General features: G+C 38.7%; 1 protein-coding gene across 1 annotated transcript in view; it reads right to left on the bottom strand.

Moving 5' to 3' along the window:
• Window positions 1-2,028: 2,028 nt before the first annotated feature.
• The window catches only part of eya2 (EYA transcriptional coactivator and phosphatase 2), a 34,840-nt gene continuing 11,872 nt past the window's right edge, over window positions 2,029-24,996 (bottom strand). The window contains exons 8-14 of the mRNA XM_079579304.1: window positions 17,183-17,272; window positions 12,059-12,117; window positions 9,563-9,723; window positions 8,002-8,116; window positions 5,152-5,273; window positions 4,973-5,073; window positions 2,029-2,620 (exon numbers count right to left, since the gene is read on the bottom strand). Of these exons, the coding sequence (XP_079435430.1) occupies window positions 2,540-2,620; window positions 4,973-5,073; window positions 5,152-5,273; window positions 8,002-8,116; window positions 9,563-9,723; window positions 12,059-12,117; window positions 17,183-17,272 (729 nt within the window). The 3' untranslated portion in view covers window positions 2,029-2,539. The remainder of the gene's footprint in view (window positions 2,621-4,972; window positions 5,074-5,151; window positions 5,274-8,001; window positions 8,117-9,562; window positions 9,724-12,058; window positions 12,118-17,182; window positions 17,273-24,996) is intronic.

The following is a 24,996-nucleotide window of genomic DNA, read 5'->3' on the forward strand; positions in this document are numbered from 1 at the left end:
TATTACAGCTTGTTACCGGGAGAGGGCGCTGTTTGCTCACAAAACGATAGTATTACGGTACGCTGTATAAAGGTTTGATCCACAGAAAATAAACAGTTTTTTTTTCCCCCACAATGCGCTTAATTTATTTGTATTAGTCTACAATAAATCAACAATAAAGCATTATATACATATTATAGCTGAGGTGGACTCAGCACATGCAACTCTCATACCAGACCAGTCTATTTTACAAAAAGAGAAGGTAAAAAGTAAAGGAAATCAACACATACAAACATATACAGCCCATGTATTCCAACCCCAGCCAGTACAGCATTTTTGAGACATTTTACACGAGCACGTTTTTAGTCCTAAAAGGGAATGCTGTAAATTTGACAATAAATAGGTCACATTGTTACGTAAGTCAGGCTTTTTTTTTAATAACCTCAAACTATAGGGACTTAATATAGCACTAATGGAGGTTTGTTAAATCTAATTCTTCAACAAAAAAAATGTAAAAATTTAATAGAAATTTCACAAACAGATTTATTATAGTGAAACAATGGCCTTTAGAGCAGTGGTTCTCAACTCGAGCAGGTTCAGGATCTGAGCTCAATCCCACGACCACAACAAAGTAACTCAACCTTACAGTATAATATGTTTTTTTAATCAGCTCGACCCTGTTACAGCATGTTTGTTGTACTTTTATAGACTCAAGGCAAGTATTTATTACAAGGCTGTAGCTTGTGGTTTAACTATTGCTGGGTACAGTTTTTTTTTTAAACTGTTTTCGTTTCATTTACTAGAATATTTTCATCAGGAACAATACAACAGAATAACGTTGGTCTATTTAATGAATTGTTATTTATATTTATTAAATGGCAAATAAGTGTTGCAAATTAGCAGTTTCGCTCTAACGCTAAAAACAAGGCATCTGGTGTGTCCAATAGATACAGACGGCATCTCGTCATAGAAGGGGGCGTGGCTTCGCCGAGGGGGAAAATAGAATCTTTTGGGAAACACATTTTTTTCACTCTTTTTATGGTGGAATATGAACTTATTTATCATACATAAATAATGTCAAGTGTAAATGAGGTCCTTATGGATATTTTCTCACAGCAGATTGTTCAGTAGAAGTGAAAAAACGGCAGTTGTAGCTAGCGCTAGCTAACCGTTAGGATTAGCCCGATGCTAACATGTAGCATCATGTTAGCATTCTCTGTTTTTTTTATGTATTTATGGGCTGTTGAACCACTCCATGTCTTTGTACCTTTATTTAATAGAAAACTATATTCATAATTCAGCATTTGTTAAAGTAGTTTTTAAATAATTAGAGAAAGTTTAGATTTCTTCAAAATTGTTTTCCCCCTTAACTGTTTTCAAACATGACCATATTTGGGCGATTCCAGAGATGCTGTCTGTATCAATGCTGTTGTTATGTCCATATCAAATAAACCAATAATAAAAAAAATAGTATAATTTATTTGAGCTGAACCAACCAAGAAACTTCCTTTAATGCCGTCCCTGGACCAGAGGTGGGTCACACTCAGCTCCACTTGAGTAAGTTTTGAAGTAATTGTATTTTTGCAAGTAGTTTTCCATACAGTACTTTTTACTTCTACTGGAGTAATACTAAAATGTTTAACTTGAGTAAAACAACAGTAACTGGTGCCACTGTGAGTAAATCTTTCAGTGACAACTCTTCATTTTTAAAAGGAAAAAAAAGATTTATTTCTTGTTTTGTTCAATTCATTTTTCATAATAATTAATTTGTATATGTTTTTATGGTATTCTCTTTGAAAATATAATTTCCACATTATTTCATGTCTCATTTATGTCACAACTGAAACATGAATCAGACGTTTTCACTCATACAGCTACAAATACTTTTTTTTAACTTATACTTGAGTAAATATTTGGGCCACTAGTAAATATTCCGGCGACCCGACCCACCTCTGCCCTGAACCCAAGAGCATCAAAACTTGGTCTTCTAATTTTTCCGATATCAGCAGTATTTCTTCAATACTTCACTGGTATCGTTTAACGGTACCCAGCCCTAAACTCGAGTTTCCCAGTCGCTCACCTTTCTGCATTTAACACAAGCTTAATCCCGTGACTCACCCTCACGCCCCGACCCACCCGTTGAGAACCACAGCTGGATGACATCATGTTTATGGCTCGAAACCATTCATGTAACTCTCTCTAAAATGGGCTTTAACTGCGGTCAAAACGGGAGTGTTATTGGATTCAGTGCATCACTTTGTTATGTACAAACAAAAGAAAAAAAAAGAATAAATGAACTAAAAGTATAATTAAAAAAGGCATTTGAAGCTCTGGTCCGTCGCAGATTTGGTCCAACTGTTTCGCTTCAAACTTTGGATCAACATTTTGTCGATTGCAAACAACACCCCCCCCTCCCCGTTCCTTTGGCGTAAAGTTGTCCACCAGCGGGTTCTTTGGGTTGTAACTCAAGTCTTGAAAGTAAGTCTGTAGTGGCAACTTCCCATCCACTAGCTGCACACTGAAGTTGACTGAAGGTGAATGTGTGACAATACAGCGCCCTCTAGAGGTAGTCCAGCTCTAGTGCGTGACTCAGCGCCTCCAGGTCGGCTCGACAGGACACTCTCCAGAACGGCATGTTTTTCTGAAAAAGAGAAGAAGGAGCCTTTTGTTAAGTATAATCTGGAGAACCTTGGCCTTAAAGGGATATTTCAGGATTTTTGACATAGGGCCTAATTTCCTAGTTATCCAGAGTGTTGCTGATTTCTGGAGATATTTTTTGGGGAATTCATGCAGTTCTTATGTTTGAAGAGTTTCGTGGTGCTAGGCTAGTGCAAGGCTAGTGCATGTCTATGGTATCAGCTAGCCTGCATTAATAATTTTTGGATTATAACTGACCTTGCATCGCATGAATGATCGCATTTTGAGGGACTATTTTCTTGCAGATCACTCCGCCACTGCATAGCTTATACCAGTGGTTCTCAACCTTTTGGAGCCGCGACCCCCATTATAACAGGTAAAGGGGTTCGTGACCCCCCATCTGGGTCACACCATGAGAAATAGGAACATTAGCTTACATGCTTCTTAAAAAACAAAGAAAAAAAAACAAATGGCTGAAATAAAATTAATGAAACTACGAACAAATAATGGCCCTCTGGTACAATAGCAAACACATGCTACAATAAAACATTAGATTATATGCTAATGGTAATATGTATATTTTATCGAAATGATCTGGCGACCCCCCAAATTTGTCTGGCGACCCCCAGGTTGAGAACCACTGGCTTATACAACCACGAAGCTGATGCTGCTCAAATATACGTTATCTTAAAGGCAAAATGGTTAAAATTATTCTATCGTTATTCTATTGACACAAACATTTATATTGTTAGTCTGGTGTTACAGGTGCAGTGTGGAGAGTGTCTGCACTAGCCTAGCGCCACGTAACTCTTCAAATATAAGAACGGCATGAATTACAAAAACAATATCTCCAGGTACCAGCAACACTCTGGATAACTAGGAAATGAGGCCCTATGTCAAAAATCCTGAAATATCCCTTTAATAAAGTGCATATGATTCATGTTGATTTAATAATCACTAAAGTTTTACAGGATTATGCCAATTAAGATGTGTCAAAGTGCCTTACACCAGAAGAAACATATAAGAAGTTGACACTGCTATGTTATAGAACTCGCTTATTGTGCTTATAGACATCGCTTAGTGTCCTTATGTACAGTATGGCTGCATATCAGTTATTGTCCTTAAATTTAAGTACAAAAATATAATCAAAGTGGAAGAGCTGCAGACCAGAGGTGTCAGTAAAGTAAAGCTAGTAGAGTTTCTGAGGATCTGTACTTTACTTTGAAAGAGAAATATAGCACTTTCTACCCCACTACATTATTATAAATGTGTCAGTGTTAATTTGCTTATTTTAAAAAACACACTCCAGAACAGTCGTCGATGAGCAGATGTATTGCCGATGCCAAGGAAGGTTTGTGTCCATTGTGTTGCCTTACGGGTAGTGCATTTTGGATTTTTGAAGTTGTAAGGTTATTATTAGACATTTATTTGAAATGTGGCCCTGCAAGTTGTGAAATGTGCCTAGACACTTGTGAAGAACTGACTCTGTGCATAACATAACATAACAAATCATAACAATACCACTCAAGAAGTGGCTTCCTGTTTCGATCCTGAGCGCCAAAATAAAAGCCCACGGCTTGTCTCATTGATTAGTTCAGCAGGTACTTGCGACATTACAAGAATATAATTAAATACACACATTTTACGTGTTTTGTCTGTTAATAGTTAGGCACAAAGAAAGTTTAACCAATGTATAAGACGGTGCTTTTATTTTGGTGTGCTGGATCGAAACAGGAAGTCCCTTCTTGGGTGGTGTTGTTATGATTTGAAGTTTTGAGTCAATTAGGATGCTATGAATATATTGAGAAAGTTCGGAATATGTTTGGACATTAACATTTTAATTTAGTGGCTTACTCTTTCATTGTTTGTAATCAAAACATCATGTATACTGTCCTTTAAGTATTTTCTATAGCAAACACCTCAGCACTTTCACTTCAGTAAAATTTGGACTAAGCAAACTTGAAAAGTACCACCACTGCTTCACCACTTTGCTGGTTAAGGAAATTAACCAGGGGCAGCCATTTTGTTGTATTTGTTAGAAAACATACCAGCTGTGTTTCTGTGTGTCTCATATATTGCACTAGTCGTATTTATGTACAAACAATAAATCCTACTATCTACAAGAAAGCATTCAAATTTAGATAGAAAAGACGCAGTAAACCATTGTGAGCGATACGACACAGATGTGAAAGAAAGGTTTCCACTCAAAACTGCACATAAAATACGATATAGCGTGTGCTGATAATGCGATTGACCATAGCGGATTTCACCGGAGCACAGCGAAAGGATTGTCCAAGGTTAACCGATTGGTCGCGGTCAATTCTTCAGCTGTCATAAACACAAGATTGAGATGTACCTTTTTGGCCACGGTTTCTTCCTCCGCTCCGTCTCCAATGACAACGTACACCGCCCTGCGCCCAAACCTCTGGGAGACGCGCTCGAAACAGCTCTCTTTGCCTGTAAATGACGATAAATCGATTACATACGATGTTTCTGATGCCTTTGTTTGTACAGTCGGTTTGTGTGAATGGTTACCTGTTTTGGTCGCACTGTAAATATTCTCAATGGGAAACGCTGAACCCAGGCCATACAGTAACACTTTGGACAGGGCAGGGATGAGCTGCGTGGTGGTCACCAAAACGTTCACACAGTTTGGCCTGAAAGGAGAGAAACATGATAGTGATGCGCACAGTAATGGATAACTTTGGCAAATGGTAAATGGACTCAACTTATAGACCCTTTAATTCTTTGTAATATTATGGGCTTAGCTGGAGGCGGGAAGCGAGATGGTAAGGATAAACAAATGTCAGAAATATCAGATAAACCTTATTTTATCATCCCAAATGTCATTCCTCTTGTTCTTGCACCTTAAGCCACAACAGGACCACATTTTTTAGTTGTAGTTTTACACTTATTATCGCTAGTTTTAGCTTAATCTTTTTTCTCTTGGTCACTCTTTGGGTCTATAAAGCGCTTTTCTACCTTGATCAGGCCCAAAGCGCTTTACAGCAAGGAACCAGTCACACATTCACACTATAACTTTAAATACACTGTGGTTTTCCAACACAGGGTTTGTACAGGTGGCAGCAAGTCATATTTAAAGTGTTTTTATGCCATTTTAATGCCTAAATAATTAATTAAATATATATATTTTTAAGTCACAAAAAAAGAGGGAAAAACATGTTTATAAAATTTGAGCATTTGTATCCATTTATTTAAAAAGAGGAATGATGAGGGGAAAAAAAGATATTTAAAATCAACATTTTCCGTGTAATCTGACAGAGAGCAGTGGGGGACAGTGATCTCTCAAAACAACAGAAGCAAGTAAATTAGCAGCATATGTCATTGATTGACTGGACACAACAGACAACTTTTCAGCAAAAATGTGTGAAAATCTGACATTTTCAGCAAAAACTGTGTGAGTGACTGTTTTTGTATTTTTGATAAACAAAAAAAAATGAATGTCTTGAATATAAAAATATATATTATCAGTGGTTTTAGGTTTATTATTATTATTTTGCTTGACCTTTATTTAACCAGCACAGTCCCTCTGAGATCAAGAATCTCTTTTTCGCACATTCGATTCCCACCTGAACGGGGCCTTTCTGCGTGGAGTTTACATGTTCTCCCCGTGTCTGCGTAGGTTTCCCTCTCTACCGCTAAAAACATGTACAATAGGCCAGGATGAACGAGAGTGTGTTTGAGAGCGCGAGTGTGGGACGACGGATGGAAATAAGTCCATGGCTACAATCCGGTGTGGCTTGTTTACATGCATGAGACCCAGGTATGTTCATTACAGTTTTTCTCCATTGGTTTGGCTCATTTCTTGAAACAGAAATTACATGCTTAAACCTCTATGATCATTTGGCAAAACAGTCTTACATTTCAGCACAACATTATCGCTCACTTGCAAAAGGTCATATCTCTCCCAAAACAGTCACTCATGCTTCAAAACTAAATTTCCTTCTCATTTAAACAGTCAGTGCCCCCAAAATGGCAAAGCTTCTTCTCAATTGCTTTGGCTCATTTCTTGAAACAGACCGGACATTCTCAACACTCTTGGTGCATTTTAGCTAACAGAATACAATTGTGTATAAAACTGAAAAAAAAAGTAGCCTGAAATGACGCTGACACATTTTGGAGTGAACAAGCATTAGACTGAGAATCAGTTTAGATCAACAAGATCTAGTCACTTGGAAATTGTGCTAATCGTAGGCTACATGTACTGAATCATTTGCAAAGATGTACTGAGACATTGAGACATGGACTTAGACATTTGCAATTTGATGATATTAATGAGAAATTAAATTCTGTTGTGAACATTTGCCAAGTGATTTGGAGTTTTGGCCATGTAGTTTTGAGAATGTAATTTCTGTTTCAAGAAATGAGCCAAACCAATGGAGAAAAACTGCAACATGCCCTGTCCCGACCAAAATAAACTAATATATGTATTTTTTTTAAATGCAGAAATCCCACCTAAACACTGAAGATGTAAACTCTGTGAAGATGTAAACTCCACACACAAATGCTGTTACAGCGTTGGGACCCAAAATCACCTTGGGATGACAAGCCTACACGCAAATACAACTTAGACTTAAAGGAATAGGAACTCCTAAAGGTTATTGACGGAAGTGAGCGGGGGAAGTCTTTAGGAGTTACTGTGCGGACGTTGTGCTCCTCGTATCATTACGCCTCACAATATAGTACCCCTTTTTATCTGCTTATAAAATCGACATGTTACATTTCTGTGTAAATATACTTCGCATGAAAACACTTCACGTAACTTTATTTAAATAGAGAACACGTGGAAGAGCTTGGTAGCTTCTATCGTGAGCTTTTTTGGAGCTATGTGACATGTGGGAGAGGCTGCGTATGTGCTCCGTTTGCGTGACAGAGCGCACGGACAAAGACCAGACAGGTATATATTAACTCGGCTAAGGTTAGGTAAGAACATATCTCAGTATGTAAAAACGGTGGCCTATTCCTTTAAATATATCATATAAAAATATCATGTAAAGCGCTGTCTTTTCCTCTAAAAATACAGATGAATAAGCCAAAACTGCTGAAATTGTGATAAAAAACATAACAAAAATAAATAAATAAATAACAATCTTTTTTTTTTTTTTTACAGACTCAAGTGGTGATTCTTTTTCTGTACATAAATATAAAAAGACTTTGTTGTAAAGACTGTGCACCAACCACTGATCTAGACTGGACCTTTTTTTCATGTGAGGTGAAAGTGCTTCTCAATCAGCCATTTTGAATAAACAGAACAACTACTTTGGCCACAGGAAACTCATCAATACATGTCTCTGATGGATTTTTACATTGTTTATATTGTGAGTTAAAGTGATTACGCGGACTCTTCGCTGTGAACATAGTTACCTGGAGTTGATCAGGGCCAGAGCTTTGAGAGCCTGTGTGAGCCAGAGGTCAGTGAGCACCTCCATCTCTCTCCGGAGCTGAAGCCACTCCTCCCGCTTCGGGCTGCCCAGTAAACCTGCCGACCACAGGCAGACCACACTCAATAGAAGAAACGAGCGTTGGCAATCCTTACGAAACCACAACAAAATCTGACAGCTGTTAAAAAATACAGAGAAAACATCTGCATTTCGGTTCATATCTGTTTTATATATTGGAGCTCAGTCCTCACCATCAAATCACAAAAAGGAGAAGTCCAGGGCGCGGTGACATTGAAAACGGGTTTGTGTCTAGACTTTAAGAATGCATTTGTTCACGAGGTCGCCCGCTTCGAATTCATTCCTCTCCAAATGAGGTGAATGATGGTCATACGGTGTGACCCACAGGAAGAAGGAGAGGAAGAGCGAAGAACAAGGGGAAGAAGAAGAAGAAAAAGGAGGAGGGGAAGACGGAGAAGAAGCAGGAGACAAAGAAGGAGGAGAAGAAGGGAAATGATGAGGTGAAGAAGGAGGTGGAGAAGAGGAAGAAGACTGAGAAGAAGAAGAAGAAGAAGAAGAAGAAGAAGAAGAAGAAGAAGAGAAAATGATGATGATGGGAGAAGAAGAGTAAAAGAAGGAAAGAAGGAAAAGAAGACTGAGTAGAGAAGAAGAAATGGAGACAAAAGAGAGGAGAAGAGGGAAAGGGAGAAGATGGAGAAAAAGAGGAGAAGGAGTGAACAAGGAGAAGAAGATGGAGAAAAAGAAGAAGAGGAGAAGAAGGAGATAATGAGAAGAAGAAGAAGAGAAGAAGATGATGAGGGGAGATGAAGGAGAAGAAGAAGAAGAAGAGAAGAAGATGATAATGGGAGATGAAGGAGAAGAAGAAGAAGAGAAGAAGATGATGATGGCAGATGAAGGAGAAGAAGAGTAGAAGAAGGAAAGAAGGAAATGAAGACGGAGAAGAAAAGAAGAAGAAATGGAGACAAAAGAGAGGAGAAGAGGGAGAGGGAGAAGATGGAGATGGAGAAAAAGAGGAGAAGGAGTGAACAAGGAGAAGAAGATGGAGAAAAAGAAGAAGAGGAGAAGAAGGAGAGAATGAGAAGAAGAAGGAGGAGAGAATGAGAAGAAGAAGGAGAAAAACAAGAGGATAAGAAGGAGAAGAAGAGGAGAAGGAGAGAAGGAGAAGAAGAAAAGAAGGAGAAGAAGAGGAGAAGAAGGAGAGGAGGAGAAGAGGAGAAGAAGGAGAGAAGGAGAGAAGGAGAAGAAGAAAAGAAGAAGGAGAAGAAGAAAAGAAGAAGGAGAAGAAGAGGAGAAGAAGGAGAGAAGGAGAAGAGGAGAAGAAGGAGAGAAGGAGAAGAAGAAAAGAAGAAGGAGAAGAAGAAAAGAAGAAGGAGAAGAAGAGGAGAAGAAGGAGAGAAGGAGAGGAGGAGAAGAAGCAGGGTACTGATATAGGTAGATGGGCTGTAATCATCAACATGACATTCACTCACAGCAAATCGACTTGTCACTGGTTAATTCATTCACTCTGGTCATTAACGGGATCTTACCTCCGACATTATTCTTGTAGGTGTTGTAGATCTCCTTGACCCTGCGGTACCTAAAGGCCAGTTTCCTCATCCAGTCCACCCCTCCATGGACCCCTGAACCCAGGCACAGAGAGCCCGCTCCAGCTGGGGTCTGGAAGCCGTCTGTCCCAAAGTTATAAGTGCTAAAACCAGAACACAACACCCAAAGATCAATCATTCTATTAGTTTCAACAGCCAGTGTGTGTCATGTAATTCACTACTTGAGTAACTTTTTCCAGAAACTGTACTTATTAGTGTAGTTTTATCATTCAGCACTTAAGTAATGTTATAATGAAGTATCTTTACTCTCACTTGAGTAAAAACAGTTACTTGTGCCACTTACAAAAGCTTCATGTTGACCTTAAATATATGTAGTTTGTGTTTTGTGCCCCTTTCTCTTCAGCAATAGATATATTTTAATACGTATTTCATGGTATTTTCTTTGGAAAGTTTAGGATTCTCAAATTACTACAAGTTCTCAAGTAACATTTTCTCCAAGTACTACTTTTTACTTGTACTTGAGTAACATTACTCTTACTTAAAGAGACTAGAAGCAATTTGGTCATGTTATTCTCACTACTGCCACCTCAGGTCTTACGCGTAATGGCACCTTCTATATTAAGCTCGTGCATGACCCAACACCTTTTTGAGTGACAGTGCAGGATTTTAGAGGCAGTTGTGGTGAACAGGTCTGGGCTCATTCTACACATTAGGACATGGCTGGAACATGTAGGGGGAGGAAAATACATAATTTTAACATTTTTCAACTCCGTATAGTCCCTTTAAAAGAACAGCCCTCCATTTTTACATACTGAGATACTATGTTCTAATCTTGCCTGAGCTTAGACGAGTTGATGTGTACCGATCTGGTCTATGTGTGTGCCCTCAGTTACGCAAAACGACCAAGTTGTTCTTAGTATTTGGCCTCTCCCAGCATATTCCTATGGCTCCAAACGGGGGTGAAGTTGGAAGCGACCACGCTCTTCCACGGGCACGCACAAATACCAGACGGGTCCACATCAACTCGTCTAAGCTCAGGTAAGAACATATCTCAGCATGTAAAAATGGTGGCCTGTTCCTTTAAGTAAATATTTTGGCTACACAACCCTCCTCTATATTGTTGTTATTTACCGGTAAAATATGAATCAGTGTTAATTTTGACAACATATATTATTTTAGTTTTAGACTTAGTCTTTTGACTAAAATGTTATTTAATTTTAGTCGAGATTTAGTCTAAAAAAACGTTTAGTCAATTTTAGTCTAGTTTTAGTCGACTAAAATTGCATGTCAATTTAGTCGACTAAAATTAAGACTAATTTAGTCGACTTTGCATTTATAATATTCATTATAATCATATTTAATCAAGGTCCTTGACTTCATGGGGCTGCTTCCACATGAATAAAGCTCAGAGCTGTTAATTTTACAGTGAATCTATATGATATGAGGCTCTTTCAGACGGACAATAGAAGTTTGGATGATTTTAGTCTCTCCTTTTCATTTTTATTTAGTCTTATTTTAGTCGACTAAAATATCTGGACATTTTAGTCATAGTTTTAGTCTCATGAAAAACTTTTAATTCAGTTTTAGTCCAATTTTAGTCGTCAAAAATATAACTTTCACTACAATTAAGACTAAATATTTTAGTCGACGAAATTTACACTGATATGAATGCAGTTTTGTTTACATCATATAACATATATCATATAACAGTATGTTTTAGTGTTAGAAATTAGATAAAATGAGAAAAATGACTTTGATTTTGGCTTGTATAAAAAAAAAAAACGATTAAGGTCAAAATGTCTTCCCTTATACAAGCAAAAACAAACAAAAAAATACCTGTATTTAAAAGGCATGTGTCGCGTTCCGCTTTGAATTTGAGCTAAAACCTTCTCTTATATCTACGGTAAAAGTCCAGCAAATGCTGCTGCTCCAGACTGGGTTGTAAACCGTAACATTATCCAATATTTAAAAATGATTGGTGCAACCCCAAACATGTCAGGCAACAATAAAGTTCACATTCTGAGAAGCTGTGAATAATGGGTTGTCGATAAAGCGTAATGTGGTAGTCTGCACAAAGCCCCGCCGTAAAACGAATACAGCCTGTGGCCACTGAAACGTACAATAATAACTCAACCAAATAAATATATTCGGTATTTGAAAAGAAAAAAAAGAATAGTTGTGTCTGGTTTTTATCCCAGAGTGGTTGGATAAACGTGCCCCATAAAACGTCTGGGTGTATGATAAAGAGACAAACTGATGAGAAACGAGAGCGGTGGCTAATCCGGCGACACACAATCCGCTTGTGGGAGAACAATAAAAGACACGCCACATGCTTGAACACAGAAACGCGAATAAAACCAGCGCGCAACTCATCTTTCCCCTCGCTGCTTTGGCGCATTTTAAACTCCGCGAGGGCAAGTCTGGTTCACGAGACATAGGAGAAGTGCCTTAAAAAAAAACACAAAAAAAAAGAATTACCTTAGGTCTTGCCCGTTGTCGTCTGAAGCCACGTCATCGATGTGAACTTGGTCGCATTCCTGGGGGAGGGAAAAAAAGAAAAGAAAAGAAAACGCGAATATATCATGAGATCCGTTTCAGGGTGCAAAGGAAAAGTCCGGGCAAGTAGACAAAAAAAAAAAGAAAAAGAAAAGAAAGGGAGACAGCCTTGGGGGGGGAGTGTAGCAGGATAGGATTAAAAAAAATGTCCTAAATAAAGATGAGGAAGGAGGAAGTGTCGTGTTAGGACAACGGGCAACGAGGCGCCACAGTGGTCTCGCTCTGAAACTGGATAAATTCTTGCATGATAATGAGAAAGTATGATTTTTTGGGGTAATAGAGTTTTTTTTCCCCAAGTATGAATTTCAAGACTGAGCTTTTTCCGACCCATAGATCCATGTTCATCATAGATTGAGTTTCATGCCTGCTTTGCAACCACTTAACAATGCCATGCCTTATCTCCCATGTATAATAATTGTTTTTGGGGACCTAGATCCTAACATAGACTTTAGTAACTTTAACTTAACATTTTGACTTATTAGAAAACAGCAAAATCACATTGACAACCGGAGAAATTCACACACAACAATAAATATGTAAAGTAATACAGTTTGCAGTGTAAATCAGTAACAATTTTCTCGCTGCTCACTATACGTATATCGACTGTATTTCATCTCATTAACCTCTTCACTAGTGGATTTACTCCAGTTCGGCTTTACCCAAATCTAAAAGCTTCTTCTATAGCCCTCATTTGAAAGCTAAGACCTAGAAGAACTGATGTTAATGGATCCTTTTCCTCGCGTTGTTGCTTTTTTTAACGTTCTTTTTCTAGTTTTTGCTGCTTTTTTGTAACATTTTAGCCACTTTCTGTTGAGTTTTTGTTGCTCTTTTATTGCTTTTTATGTGGCTCTTTTTTTTTTTATGTGCTTTTGTCACATTTTGCTGCTTCTTTGTGTCTCCCTCACTTTGTTTCTGTACTTTCACCGCTTTTCATGCTCGTTTTCTTCTCGTTTTTGTCACTATTTTGATGCTTTTTTGGTTTTTTGATTTGGGTAAAGCCAAACTGGAGAAAATGTGCTTGGTACATGTGGAGGTTAAAAGGTTAATGGGTGTTGGTCACGTGACACTCCTGCACTTTTGACCATGAAAAGTTCATCACAATGGCAAGCTTTGCACTGTGTAAAAGCAACGGCAGCACATCTAATGTAAACCTTTTCAACACCATTTTAATCCATAAATGCTAAGTTTTAAATGTCAAAATGGCAAAAAATCTTATTTAATTTTTTGTATGATTTGTAAACTTTCAATCAGATGAATGAGGGGAAACTGTGATATTCAAAACTAAGCTGCACACAACAGGCAACTTTTGAGTAAAAGATTGTGTAAGATTTCAATCAAAATTGCAGATGAATTTGTTTGAATGCAGTAAAATCAGTTTAGAAATTGAGCGGGTTCTGCCTCTGTGGAGAAATTAAGATTTAAGGACAGTTTGAACCCAATTTAATGCTTGTCAATAACTTTTAAGGCCTTCATTTTGGTATGATTCATTTAATGCCAAAAGGAAACCCTGAAAAGTCCATTTAACATATTTCAAAACAATAAATGAAAATGAGCTGACTCTTACAACTATTTCCATAAATGTGCATTGCCATAAATTCAAATTCAACCATCGTGAACTCAAAGTAAATCACACACAAGTAGCTCTCCGCTCTCCGCTCTCAGTCGCCCTCACCTCTCGGTTGTTGTCACGCCGTAAGCCCGGACAGAGAGGCTCGGCGATCGTGTTTCAGCCATCTTGAGACAGACGGAGACACTACCTCATCCCCCCCAGTGACTGCATATCTGTACTCCCTAAGGCTCAGCTCAGGTGCCACTGGCCTCTCAAGTACAAATCGCTCCACTGGGGCTCGATCCAATGGCTCGGATATAATATTGCTGGTGGGTGTGTGCGCTGACACGAACGCCAAGTGTTGAGGTGATGTTACAGAAAACTGCGATACTTTACGAAACCGTTTCAGCACAAAGAGAAATCCTAAGCAACTTGTTTCTTCTTTTTTTTTTTTTTTACCAAAGTGCATCAAAACAGGACTTCAAAGCAAAGCAAGTTGAAAACAGTGTTCATTTTGACAACATATTTTAATTTAGTTTTAGTCTTAGTCTTTTGACTAAAATGTAATGTAATTTTAGTCGAGATTTAGTCGAAAAAATCGTTTCAATTTTAGTCTAGTTTTAGTCGACTAAAATTGCACGTCAATTTAGTCGACTAAATTTAAGACTAATTTAGTCGACTTTGCATTGATAATATTCATTATAATCATATTTAATCTTGTTCCTCTGCTTCATGGAGCTGCTCCACATGAACAAAGCTCAGAACTGCTCCTTTGGCAGTGAATTTACATGATCTGAGGCTCTTTCAGACGGTCAATAGAAGTTTGGATGATTTTAGTCTCTCCTTTTCATTTTTATTTAGTCTTATTTTAGTCGACTAAAATATCTGGACATTTTAGTCATAGTTTTGGTCTCATGAAAAACTTTTAATTTAGTTTTAGTCCAATTTTAGTCGTCAAAAATATCACTTTGACTAAAATGAAGACTAAATATTTTAGTCGACGAAATTAACACTGGTTGAAAATGGGATTAAATCAGGAATATCATGACTAAATCAGGACTTTTGCACATTTGTTATACACAGTAAATCCCAGTCATATGCAAGTGCTCAGTGATTTTCCGATCTTCAATTAAGACGGTGCCCTATTGCCTTGCTGTAAAGACTCTTCTATTCACATTTTTGTCTCTTTTTTTAATCGCTTTTTTAGTCGAATCGAATCGACCCAAATCTAAAATGTGTCAAAATAGTGACAAAAATGACAAGAAAATGCGCATGAAAACTCAACAAAAAACGACAAAAAAGTGACAAAAAAAGCAGTGACAGTGCAGAAACAAAGTGACAAACAATATGTGACAGAAGCACAGTAAAAAAAAAAGCCACAAAAAAGCAATAAAAGAGCAACAAAAATGTGACAAAAACTCAACAGAAAGTGGCTAAAATGTTGCGAAAAAGCGGCAAAAAATTAGATGGAAAACGAACGTGAAAAAAAGTAACGACGACACGGCCACAATGCGAGGAAAAAAATCCGTTAACATCAGTTCTTCTAGGTTTTAGCTTTCAAATGAGGGCTATAGAAGAAGCTTTTAGATTTGGGTCAAGCCGAACTGGAGAAAATCCGCTCGTTAAGAGGTTAATGAGATAAAATAGTCGATGTATGGGAGCAGCTTGAAAATGGATACTGGTTTACACTGCAAACTGTATTTCTTTAAACATTTATTGTTGTGTGTGAATTTCTCGCTTGTCAATGTGATTTTGCTGTTTTCTAATGAGTCAAAATGTTAAGTTAAAGTTACTAAAGTCTATGTTAGGATCTAGGTCTCCAAAAACAATTATATTATATATGGGAGATAAGGCATGGCATTATTAAGTGGTTGCAAAGCAGGCATGAAACTCAATCTATGATGAACATGGATCTATGAGTAGAACTAAATTGCGAGCGGAAAAAGCTCTGTCCCGGCCCGTTTTTGCCGCTCTTTTGCTGCTTTTTTCAAGAAACTTTTAGATTTACGTAAAGCCATACTGGATGCTCGGTTCAGGAGGGGGTTAAGACGTTAATAATAACATAAATATCATCTTTAATATGCATTTGTCATTACAGTCGGTGTAGAGCTAATACTCTGAGCCGCTGAGGCAGCCGCTGACATGATAATAGTATGTAATGACTGAGCCGTCGTTGTAAGCCCTTTGAGACCTATTACAGCTGCGAGATTTACTGAGCTCTGACAACAAAAGAGGGGATAAAAACCCGCTTTGGAAATGGTGCGCCTGGCTGCCTCCCTCCTTTTATCCCGTACCTGTTTGACTAATTTCGCCCAGCCACAAGACCTATAATTACGACCGCTGAGTCGGCTTTTTCGTACTTTGTGCTACCTTCTAAGCGAAGTAAGAACAAGGGTAAAGAATGCAGAAATACAAGGCACGGATTAGACTCGAGCGGCTGCAAGATCGTTTTATAATGGGCCAATTGAAATTAGAGAAACAAACGCTTCAGTTTCTAGCACATAACGGAGTCATTGTTGAAATAATCTAACTGCTATTAAACTGTATGATTGAGGAAATGAAAAACGAAATCAGAGATAAATTAATAAAAGAGATGGTTTGGTTCATAACGAGGATAAAATAAGTTCTTACAATGTAAATCAAATGGAGTCATGTCATTGCGTACATCTGCTCACATATAATAATAATATCAAAATCAATGGAAGTATGACATAAACTACAGAAAGGCTGCAAAATGTTGTATAATGTGGGAAGAAATAATGAGAGTGGGGGGAAAAGTGAAAGGTAGTTTTGAGTGTTATGAGTGCAGAAGGAAAGAAGAAAAGGGGAGAAGAGGGGAAAGGAAGCAGAAAAGACAGAGGAGAAAAAGAAGAAGATGAAGAAGAAGAAGAATAGGAAGGAGAAGAATGAGAAGACAGAGAAGAAGAAGAAAAAGGAGAATAAGAAAAAGAAGAAAGAGAAGGAGACGAAAAAGACGGAAAAGAAGAAGGAGAAGAAGAAAAAGATGAAGAATGAGAAGAAGAAGAAGAAGAAGAAGAAGAAGAAGGAAAAGAACAGAAGAAGGAGAACAAAAGACAGAGGAGAAGAAGAAGAAAAGGCAGAGGAGATAAAGAAGAAGAAGAAGAAGAAGAAGAAAAGACAGAGGAGATGAAGAAGAAGAAGAAGAAAAGACAGAGGAGATAAAGAAGAAGAAGAAGAAGAAGAAAAGACAGAGGAGATGAAGAAGAAGAAGAAGAAGAAGAAGAAAAGACAGAGGAGATGAAGAAGAAGAAGAAGAAGAAGAAGAAGAAGAAGAAGAAGAAGAAGAAGAAGAAAAGACAGAGGAGACAAAGGAGAAGAAGAAGAAAGATTCTGAGAAGGAGGAGAAGCAGGTATAAGAAGGAGATAAAGGAGACAATAATTTATCCAAATGCTAATCTGCCTCACAGTTTTGTTCATGCCAACTGAGGGCCATATTTAGCTTCTGATGCAGCCTTTAGACATAAGCACATGTTTACCTCCAGGTCATTGAAGAAAAGTCTGGAATCGGCCAAATTGAAAATCATCTCCTCCATCCACAAACCGAGCGACACGGCCCGCGATGAATCCTGGCAACCAAACAACAAAAAACATTCTATCAGCTCCAATATACAATACACCGGGGCAGAAATAAGTGTTTGTTTAATTGTACTTTGAGTGATGCTTTGAGGAAAAAAACAAGCTATTTGAGAGTAAATACATAATAAAAGCTTGATGTTGGTATATGAAAAAAAAAAAAGTAAAGTAAAATTTACAATAATCTTAAATATTTAGTATAATCCTGACAGGTTTTTTTCAGGTTTGGCAAGGTTTAGTGCAGTGGTTTTAATACATATAATCATTTTTTCATCATATTAACATGTCATCACTAGAACATAAATCATATTTGTACACTCAAACTCAGTGCTTAAGTTACGTCTTGATTGAAGCAGTGCATCTCTTTTCCACTTTGAGTGATTACTTGGATGACAACTTATTACTTCTACATCTAAGTAACATTACTCTTAGTCAATATGTTATCTACTCATCTCATCTCTGCCAACTAGTAAATGCTGCCTCTAAATCATTAACTTCATCACAAATGTCGTACTAAAGCGCTTCGGAGTCACTTCCAAATGCGGTTTGTTGCGCGTCTGTCTGGTCTTGCAGCGTGTTTGGTGCGCTATGTTTAAGTCGATTTATCCTCAGGGCCATAAATGTCATATCTTTCTATCAACCGTACCTTCATTTGGGAGACGGGTTTGTAAACTCCTCGTGGTTTGACCTGGTTCGCCCGCGTTTGTGCGACGACAGCAGTTTAGGTGTGGCAAATTAGGCGATAATTTATTCATATGTGTGTGACTTGGCTCGAGAGATTTGGCACAACATCTGTATTATCATTGAGTGCCATTAGCTTTGACGTTATCGTATTCCTGTCAACGCCGTCGCCGAATTGTCTCCGAAAAAGCACCTTTCTGAAAACTCATCAAGGAACTCGACATGAAGCAGGTAGAAGGCGACACAGGTCCGGATATATAGCTTGTCAGTCTGTCCCCCAGTGTGATTCTTATCAGCTCAGTTAAATTTCCTGCTTCCTTGTTGAAATGCATTCACGATTCCAGGCAGACCATGATGCATAACTGTAATATAATATCAAAGTAAGCACGGCTACTGCAGATAATATTGACTTTGCACTATTTATTTAGGATAGATTTACTTTCACGGGCATAACTATCTGCATACAGCTTATAACAACAGGACACTTGATTGAAAACAGACTTGTACATCTGAAATCCTATTAGGCTATTGACAAGAAACGGAAACGTATCAATTGAAAGAGCGTTTAAACTATTTACTAAATGTATAAAAAAGTGTAACACACACTTAAAGCAGTACTAAGTAACTCTTGCCCCTAGAGGCCATGAGCGTAACTGCAGGTGTCGTAGCAAGTTACGATTTTTTAACTTATTAATTGTCTTGGAGAGTAAATACTACGCTGACAGAAAAGGCGAAGGGAGAGAGGGTTACTGTGCATCCAATTATACAATGGAAATATTTTTTTCACTCAAACTTGGCTGTAAATACTGTTTAAAGTGACGTTAGCCCACAGCTAGCTTTGCCCGTTAGCTTCTTCTTCGTGATTCCATTAGTGTGTATTGGTTGCTCCGGTCCGGTGGCAGTCAAGTTGCAAACATGGTTTTCTGGCAAGAGACACCAGGGGGAGATGAAAGACCCTCCAATCATCCCATAAACACTGGTATTACTCCCACAGGGACTACGAAAAGGATTTATTAAGGTAAACACGTTACTTAGTACGGCTTTGAAGGGCACAATCTCACAATGTACAAAATTAAATCAACAGTTTGTTATTTTAGGTTGTGTTCACGTGAACATTACAACATCCTAAAAAGCCTGTGCTGTGGATACAGAAGCAAAGAGGGGAAATAACTAAACTTCCTCCCGTTACTCTACCACCACCAGTTTAACAAATACTGAATTATGAATATATTTTTCTACTAAATAAAGATAAGGAGACATGGTGGAGAGCAAAGTGGTTCAGCAGCCCGTATACATAAATAACAGAGAACATTAGCTCCATGCTACATATGCTAATGCGAGCTACGAGTACCGCCTTTTTGCTTCTACTGAAGAATCTGCTGTGAAAGATCATCCATATGGAGCCAATTTTGACTTGGCTTTATTTGTGTGTGATGGATATGTTCATAGCCAGAAAACGGCTACAAAGAGTGAAAAATTGTGATTCAAACGGCTATGCCGGGCCCCCTAGCATGACGCACTGCTGCCTGTTGATTTACAGTTTAAAATTGAGGCAGTGGGTAGCGGTAACTCTGAAAACCGTTAAAGTGCTAATATTTTTTGTGTCTTATATAAAGTATATGTCTTTGCTAATACGTTTGTTAAGTGGTGACCTCACAGCTCTACTTCCGGGTGCACAGATGTGCGAGAAACTACAAAAAACTGAATCAACATTTCTGAAACTCAACAGAGAGTCACTGAACATACTTATTTATCAGGCCCATTAGTCAAAAATGCTGTACCTACTGCTATAAAAGTAATATTTACCAAAATCGGTACATCCGGGTTAGCGGAGATAAATGCTAACGGCAGAGCAGCTACGCTAGTCCTGGAAGTAGTGGCTTGAGTAACTAATACTTTTTAAGCAGTAGGTGCGGCATTTTTGGCTAATGAGTCTGAGAAATAAGTAGGCTTAGTAACTCTCTGTTGAGTTTCAGAAAAATTGATGGTTGTTTTCAAGTTCTTTTAATGTTTTTTTCTCGCATATTTGCTGGTCTGCTAGTACCCGGAAGCGGAAGTCGTGACATCACACTTAACAAACGTATTTAGTACAGAAGGCATCTCTTGAATCGCCCATATGGTCATGTTTGAAACAGCTAGGGGTGAAAACAAAGAAGAGAAAAATCATAACTTTCTCCAATTATTCAAAAACTACTTTAACAACTGCTGCATTATGAATATAGTTTTCTACTAAATAAAGATACAAAGACATGGAGTGGAGCAAAGTGGTGCAACAGCCCATAAATACATAAATAACGGAAAATGCTAACATGATGCTTCTTGTTAGCATCATGCTACATGCTAGCTGCGACTGCCGTTTTTTCGCTTCTACTGAACAATCTGCAGTGAAACAATATCCATATTGACCTGATTTAGACTTGACTTTATTTATATGTGATAAACAAGTTTAGATTCCACCAGAAAATGGCTAAAATGAGCGAAAAATTGTGTTTCCCAAAAGATTATTTTTTCCCGATCGGTGAAGCCACGCCCCCTTCTATGACGAGATGACGTCTGAATCTACCTCTGTCATTATTTCACATGAAACAAAAACTCTCTCATAGTTTATTGTCTTCTCCGTCAGCACTAAGGTCCACTTATTTTCTCTGAAAGGTGTCCAAAAATGGTGACAATGCTCGAAAACATGCTACGTCGGACAGTAGTAAGGCCTTTCTGCCATGAAAATAATATAGCAGGTTTGTGAATCCAATCAACAAATTCTTGAACTTGAATGAAACCTATTAAATATTGTCCTTTGCTTGAATTTTAAGGCGGTGGTTCTTATTTTGTGGGGCGAGACCAGTTTTGTGGACTATTCCCAAAACCTTTAACTTTCAATTTTATCTAACACAAAAATAATAGTTTCACATCCATGCATTACAAATTGTACTTCACCTCAAAAGCTACCCAAACTGACCTGCTTTGTTATCATGAAATGCATTAGTAGTTTCCTAATAGGCAAATCATAAGTCATAGAGGCCATAAATCAAAAAAACTGTCAAGTGAAGGAGACGTGCGGTTGAGCAAGACTACAAAAGCAGGTGTGTGTTTTTGTGTGTAGCTGCTGCATTGTGTTGATGGCAGCGCAGCCTTTAAATTTGGCAACAAAGCAAGTCAAATCACAAAATGTCAGCCAAGGGTGAACGGGAGATTAGCGCTTATGAAATGACAAGGACTTGACAACGGTGAACCGCGGCTGCTGGTCTGTGCGTCGCTCCCAAATACAGGTGCGAGAAGTCAAAAGGTGATAGCACGAAAAGGTGGGAGCTGGAAAGCGCCGGGCCTAAAACAACTGAATGAATGTGGGCGGGGTTGCGGGCTGAGCGGTTTAGCCAGCCTGCCCGATAATTAAGTCATTATCTGTAATTGCCGTTGTCAATAGATGGCTTTATGCACTGGTGTTGGCGACGGCGTAAGTGTCAAGACAGGAATTTGGAGGGGGAAAAGACAAATTTCCCACTTTTGTGCAAATGATAGATCCAACTTTTAAGTTTAGTTGAGTTTAATTTTATTTGAGCAACTACATTTTCCTGATTTGCAAATACACATTAACCAGTCACAGATGCTCAAAAGGAGTAGGCTGAAGCAAGAAGCTTATGAGTGCCTACCCCGCATTCAACCTAATAAACGTTTACCATTTACAGAAATACATGAGGACTGTATCCACAACCAAGAAGAAGTTTGCACATAAAAAGGAAATGAGATTACATGAGTGGAACGCATGGACTCCATTCATCTAATATACTTGTATATTGTGAGTTGCTATTTCTAGGGCACTTTTACAGTGTAGGAAATCGTATTGTTATTGTGCTTTACAGATGTCACAAGTCGTCCAACGTGCTTCACAAGGGACAAATACTTGTATGTCGTCACAGCTTAATCTGGAGTAGACAAATAGTAGAGCTGCACACATTACCGTCTCACCACTTCCCAACAACTAATACTCTATGTAGAGCGGTGTTTCTCAAGTGGGTTGTGGAGCGGTTTTCAGCGGGTCACAAGCCACTCTCAGAAAACATTTATTTTACTTTAGGTACTGAAAAAGTATAGAATCCCTATCTGAGTTTGTGAAAATTACAGTTATCGTGTTGTTTTTAAAAAAAAATACTTTCACTTTATTTATTTTTTGGCTATGTAAAGCAGTACTGAGTAATTTGTTTACCTTAATAAATCCTTAACGTAGTCCCTTCTGGGGTAATACAAGTGTCAATGGGATGATTGGGGGGTCTTTCATCTCCCCCTGGTGTCTCTGGCCAGAAAACTACACTTGCAGCTTTCCCTGCTCCAACCCGGAGGCGTAATACACACAAATGGAATTACGAAGAAGCTAACAGGCAAAGCTAACTGCGGGCTAGCGCCACTTAAAGGAATAGGCCACCGTTTTTACATACTAAGATATGTTCTTACCTCACTTTAGACGTGTTAATATATCCCCGTCTGGTCTTTGTCCGTGCGCCCTGTCACGCAAACGGAGCACATACGCAGCCTCTCCCACATGTTACATAGCTCCAAAAAAGCTCACGATAGAAGCTACCAAGCGCTTCCACGTGTTCTCTATTTAAATAAAGTTACGTGAAGTGTTTTCATGCGAAGTATATTTACACAGAAATGTAGCATGTCGATTTTATAAGCAAATAAAAAGGGGGACTATATTGTGAGGCGTAATGATACGAGCAGTAAAACGTCCGCGCAGTAACTCCTAAAGGTTATTGACGGAAGTGAGCGGGGGAAGTCTTTAGGAGTTACTACGCGGACGCTGTGCTCCTCGTATCATTACGCCTCACAATATAGTCCCCCTTATTATTTGCTTATAAAATCGACATGCTACATTTCTGTGTAAATATACTTCGCATGAAAACACTTCACGTAACTTTATTTAAATAGGGAACACGTGGAAGAGCTTGGTAGCTTCTATCGTGAGCTTTTTCGGAGCTATGTGACATGTGGGAGAGGCTGCGTATGTGCTCCGTTTGCGTGACAGAGCGCGCGGACAAAGACCAGACGGGGATATATTAACTCGACTAAAGTGAGCTAAGAACATATCTTAGTATGTAAAAACGGTGGCCTATTCCTTTAAACAGTATTTACAGCCAAGTTTGAGTGAAAAAAAAACCCATCTCCATTGTGTAATTGGATGTACAATATCCCTCTGTTCCTTTGTCCTTTCTGTCAGAGTAGTATTTACTCTCACGGACAACTAGTGAGTAAAAAACGCAACATGCTACCTCACCTGCAGTGGCGCTTATGGCCTCTAGCGGCCAGTTACTTAGTTCTGCTTTAACCTTTTAACCCCCACCTGAACCCAGCACATTTTCTCCAGTTCAGCTTCACCCAAATCTAAAAGAGTCTTGAAAAAACTGTCAAAATAGCAGCCAAAACCAGAAGCAAACGAGGAAAGCGCAACAAAAAGTGGCAAAAAAGCGATGAAAGTGCAGCATAAAAAGTGACTAAACTCAAGTGGCAAAAATGTGAAAAACATCTCAGATGAAAAAGAACATGAAAAAAGTCATGACAACGCGACAACGTAAAGAAAAAGATCTTTAGATGACTTTTGTAGGTCTTAGCTTCCAAATGAGGTGTTACACTGGCCTCTAGGCTGTAAACTCCAGTCGAGAAGCTTTTAGATTTGGGGAAAGCCATACTGTAGAAAAATACAGTCGGTGAAGGCGGGGGGTGAAGGGATTAATACTTGTTCCACAATAATAAAGTGGGTCCTGACACTATACCAGTTGAGCATCACAGCTGTAGAGGAAATGCACACGTGTAATGTCTTGCCACTCATTTGGATCTGTTGCTGTGTGGCTGCCATGATGAATGCTATCTGCCTACCCTGTGTTTGTCCAGGAAACAACCACAGTATACAGCACTGGAGCTGGGATCTAACCATCTAACCTCGTCTCTGGGTCCGACTTTCAGAAAAAGCCTATTAGCTGCCATTATTTTTCAAAATATTTCAGTTTTATTATACCTCAATAGGAAACAGGACTAGATAAACCAGCTTGATACATGACAGATGAGACGACAGGGAGTCATTACAACCTGGGAACATCAGCAGCTCCAGAGGATTCCCTTTTGGCTGAAGAAACCACTGAAAACTAACATCTTTCAACACACCATTAGTTTTTTTTTACTACACGCTGCTCCTCAGCCTGATTTCAAATGGGCTACAGGTCCAAGCCAATGTTTATGGACGATCGAATCTAAATTGTCAGATTGTAAGAACAGCAAAGCAAAACAAACTGATAGCAAATTTGTGCCAAAACGGATTATTTATGACAGCAGAAGATGAAAAAGAAGCGAGCTTGTAAGCCGCGTGCAATGCTCTCGGTCCGTAAATTTCTTTTTCCGCAATCATTTGTCTCATCCCTCTGCTGCTCGTGTGCTTTTTGAAGTCCGACATTGTCCAAGTTTTCGGTTTCAGCAGCGGGATGTTTGGGGCATGTGGGAGGAATCAGGAATTTTCATGCGCATGAGTCAAATTTCAACACATTTTTTGCTCTCTCCTTTTTCCACAACGTGTCCCGCTAACTTCTGCACGGCAAAAAAAAAAAAAAAAAAAACGTAAAGAAAAAAGAAACAGCCTCAAGACTCTCGAGCTCCCATCGCGTGTCAACTTAGCAAGCGTGAGAATTTAAAACACAGATCTTCCCCCCCCCGTTTGGCCCAATGCAAGACGTGCACTGTTAGCTTCGTTGTTAGCGTCGGTAAAGGTCTCGCTCACTGTCAGTCACACAGCGTGATGCGGGGCTAGCTAAACAAGCGCAGCCAAGAATGAAAAGAAACAAGGGGGCAGAGAGGCAAAAACAGCCAGCGTGTGAAAATCATGAGTGTGACGCGGAGGTCGGACAAATATTCACCCGTTCGTCAAAAATCAACGAGTGCGCGGCTAATTTCACAAAAGCAATAGCATTTTTGTAATTAGTTAGCAAACTGGGCTAGGTCATTACATATTTACAAATAATTTAGTTGTTAAAAATGATGATGGCACCATTTTTCA

This window comes from Gobius niger (genome assembly GCF_951799975.1).
Source record: "Gobius niger genome assembly, chromosome: 20".
NCBI classification, from domain to species: Eukaryota; Metazoa; Chordata; class Actinopteri; order Gobiiformes; family Gobiidae; genus Gobius; species Gobius niger.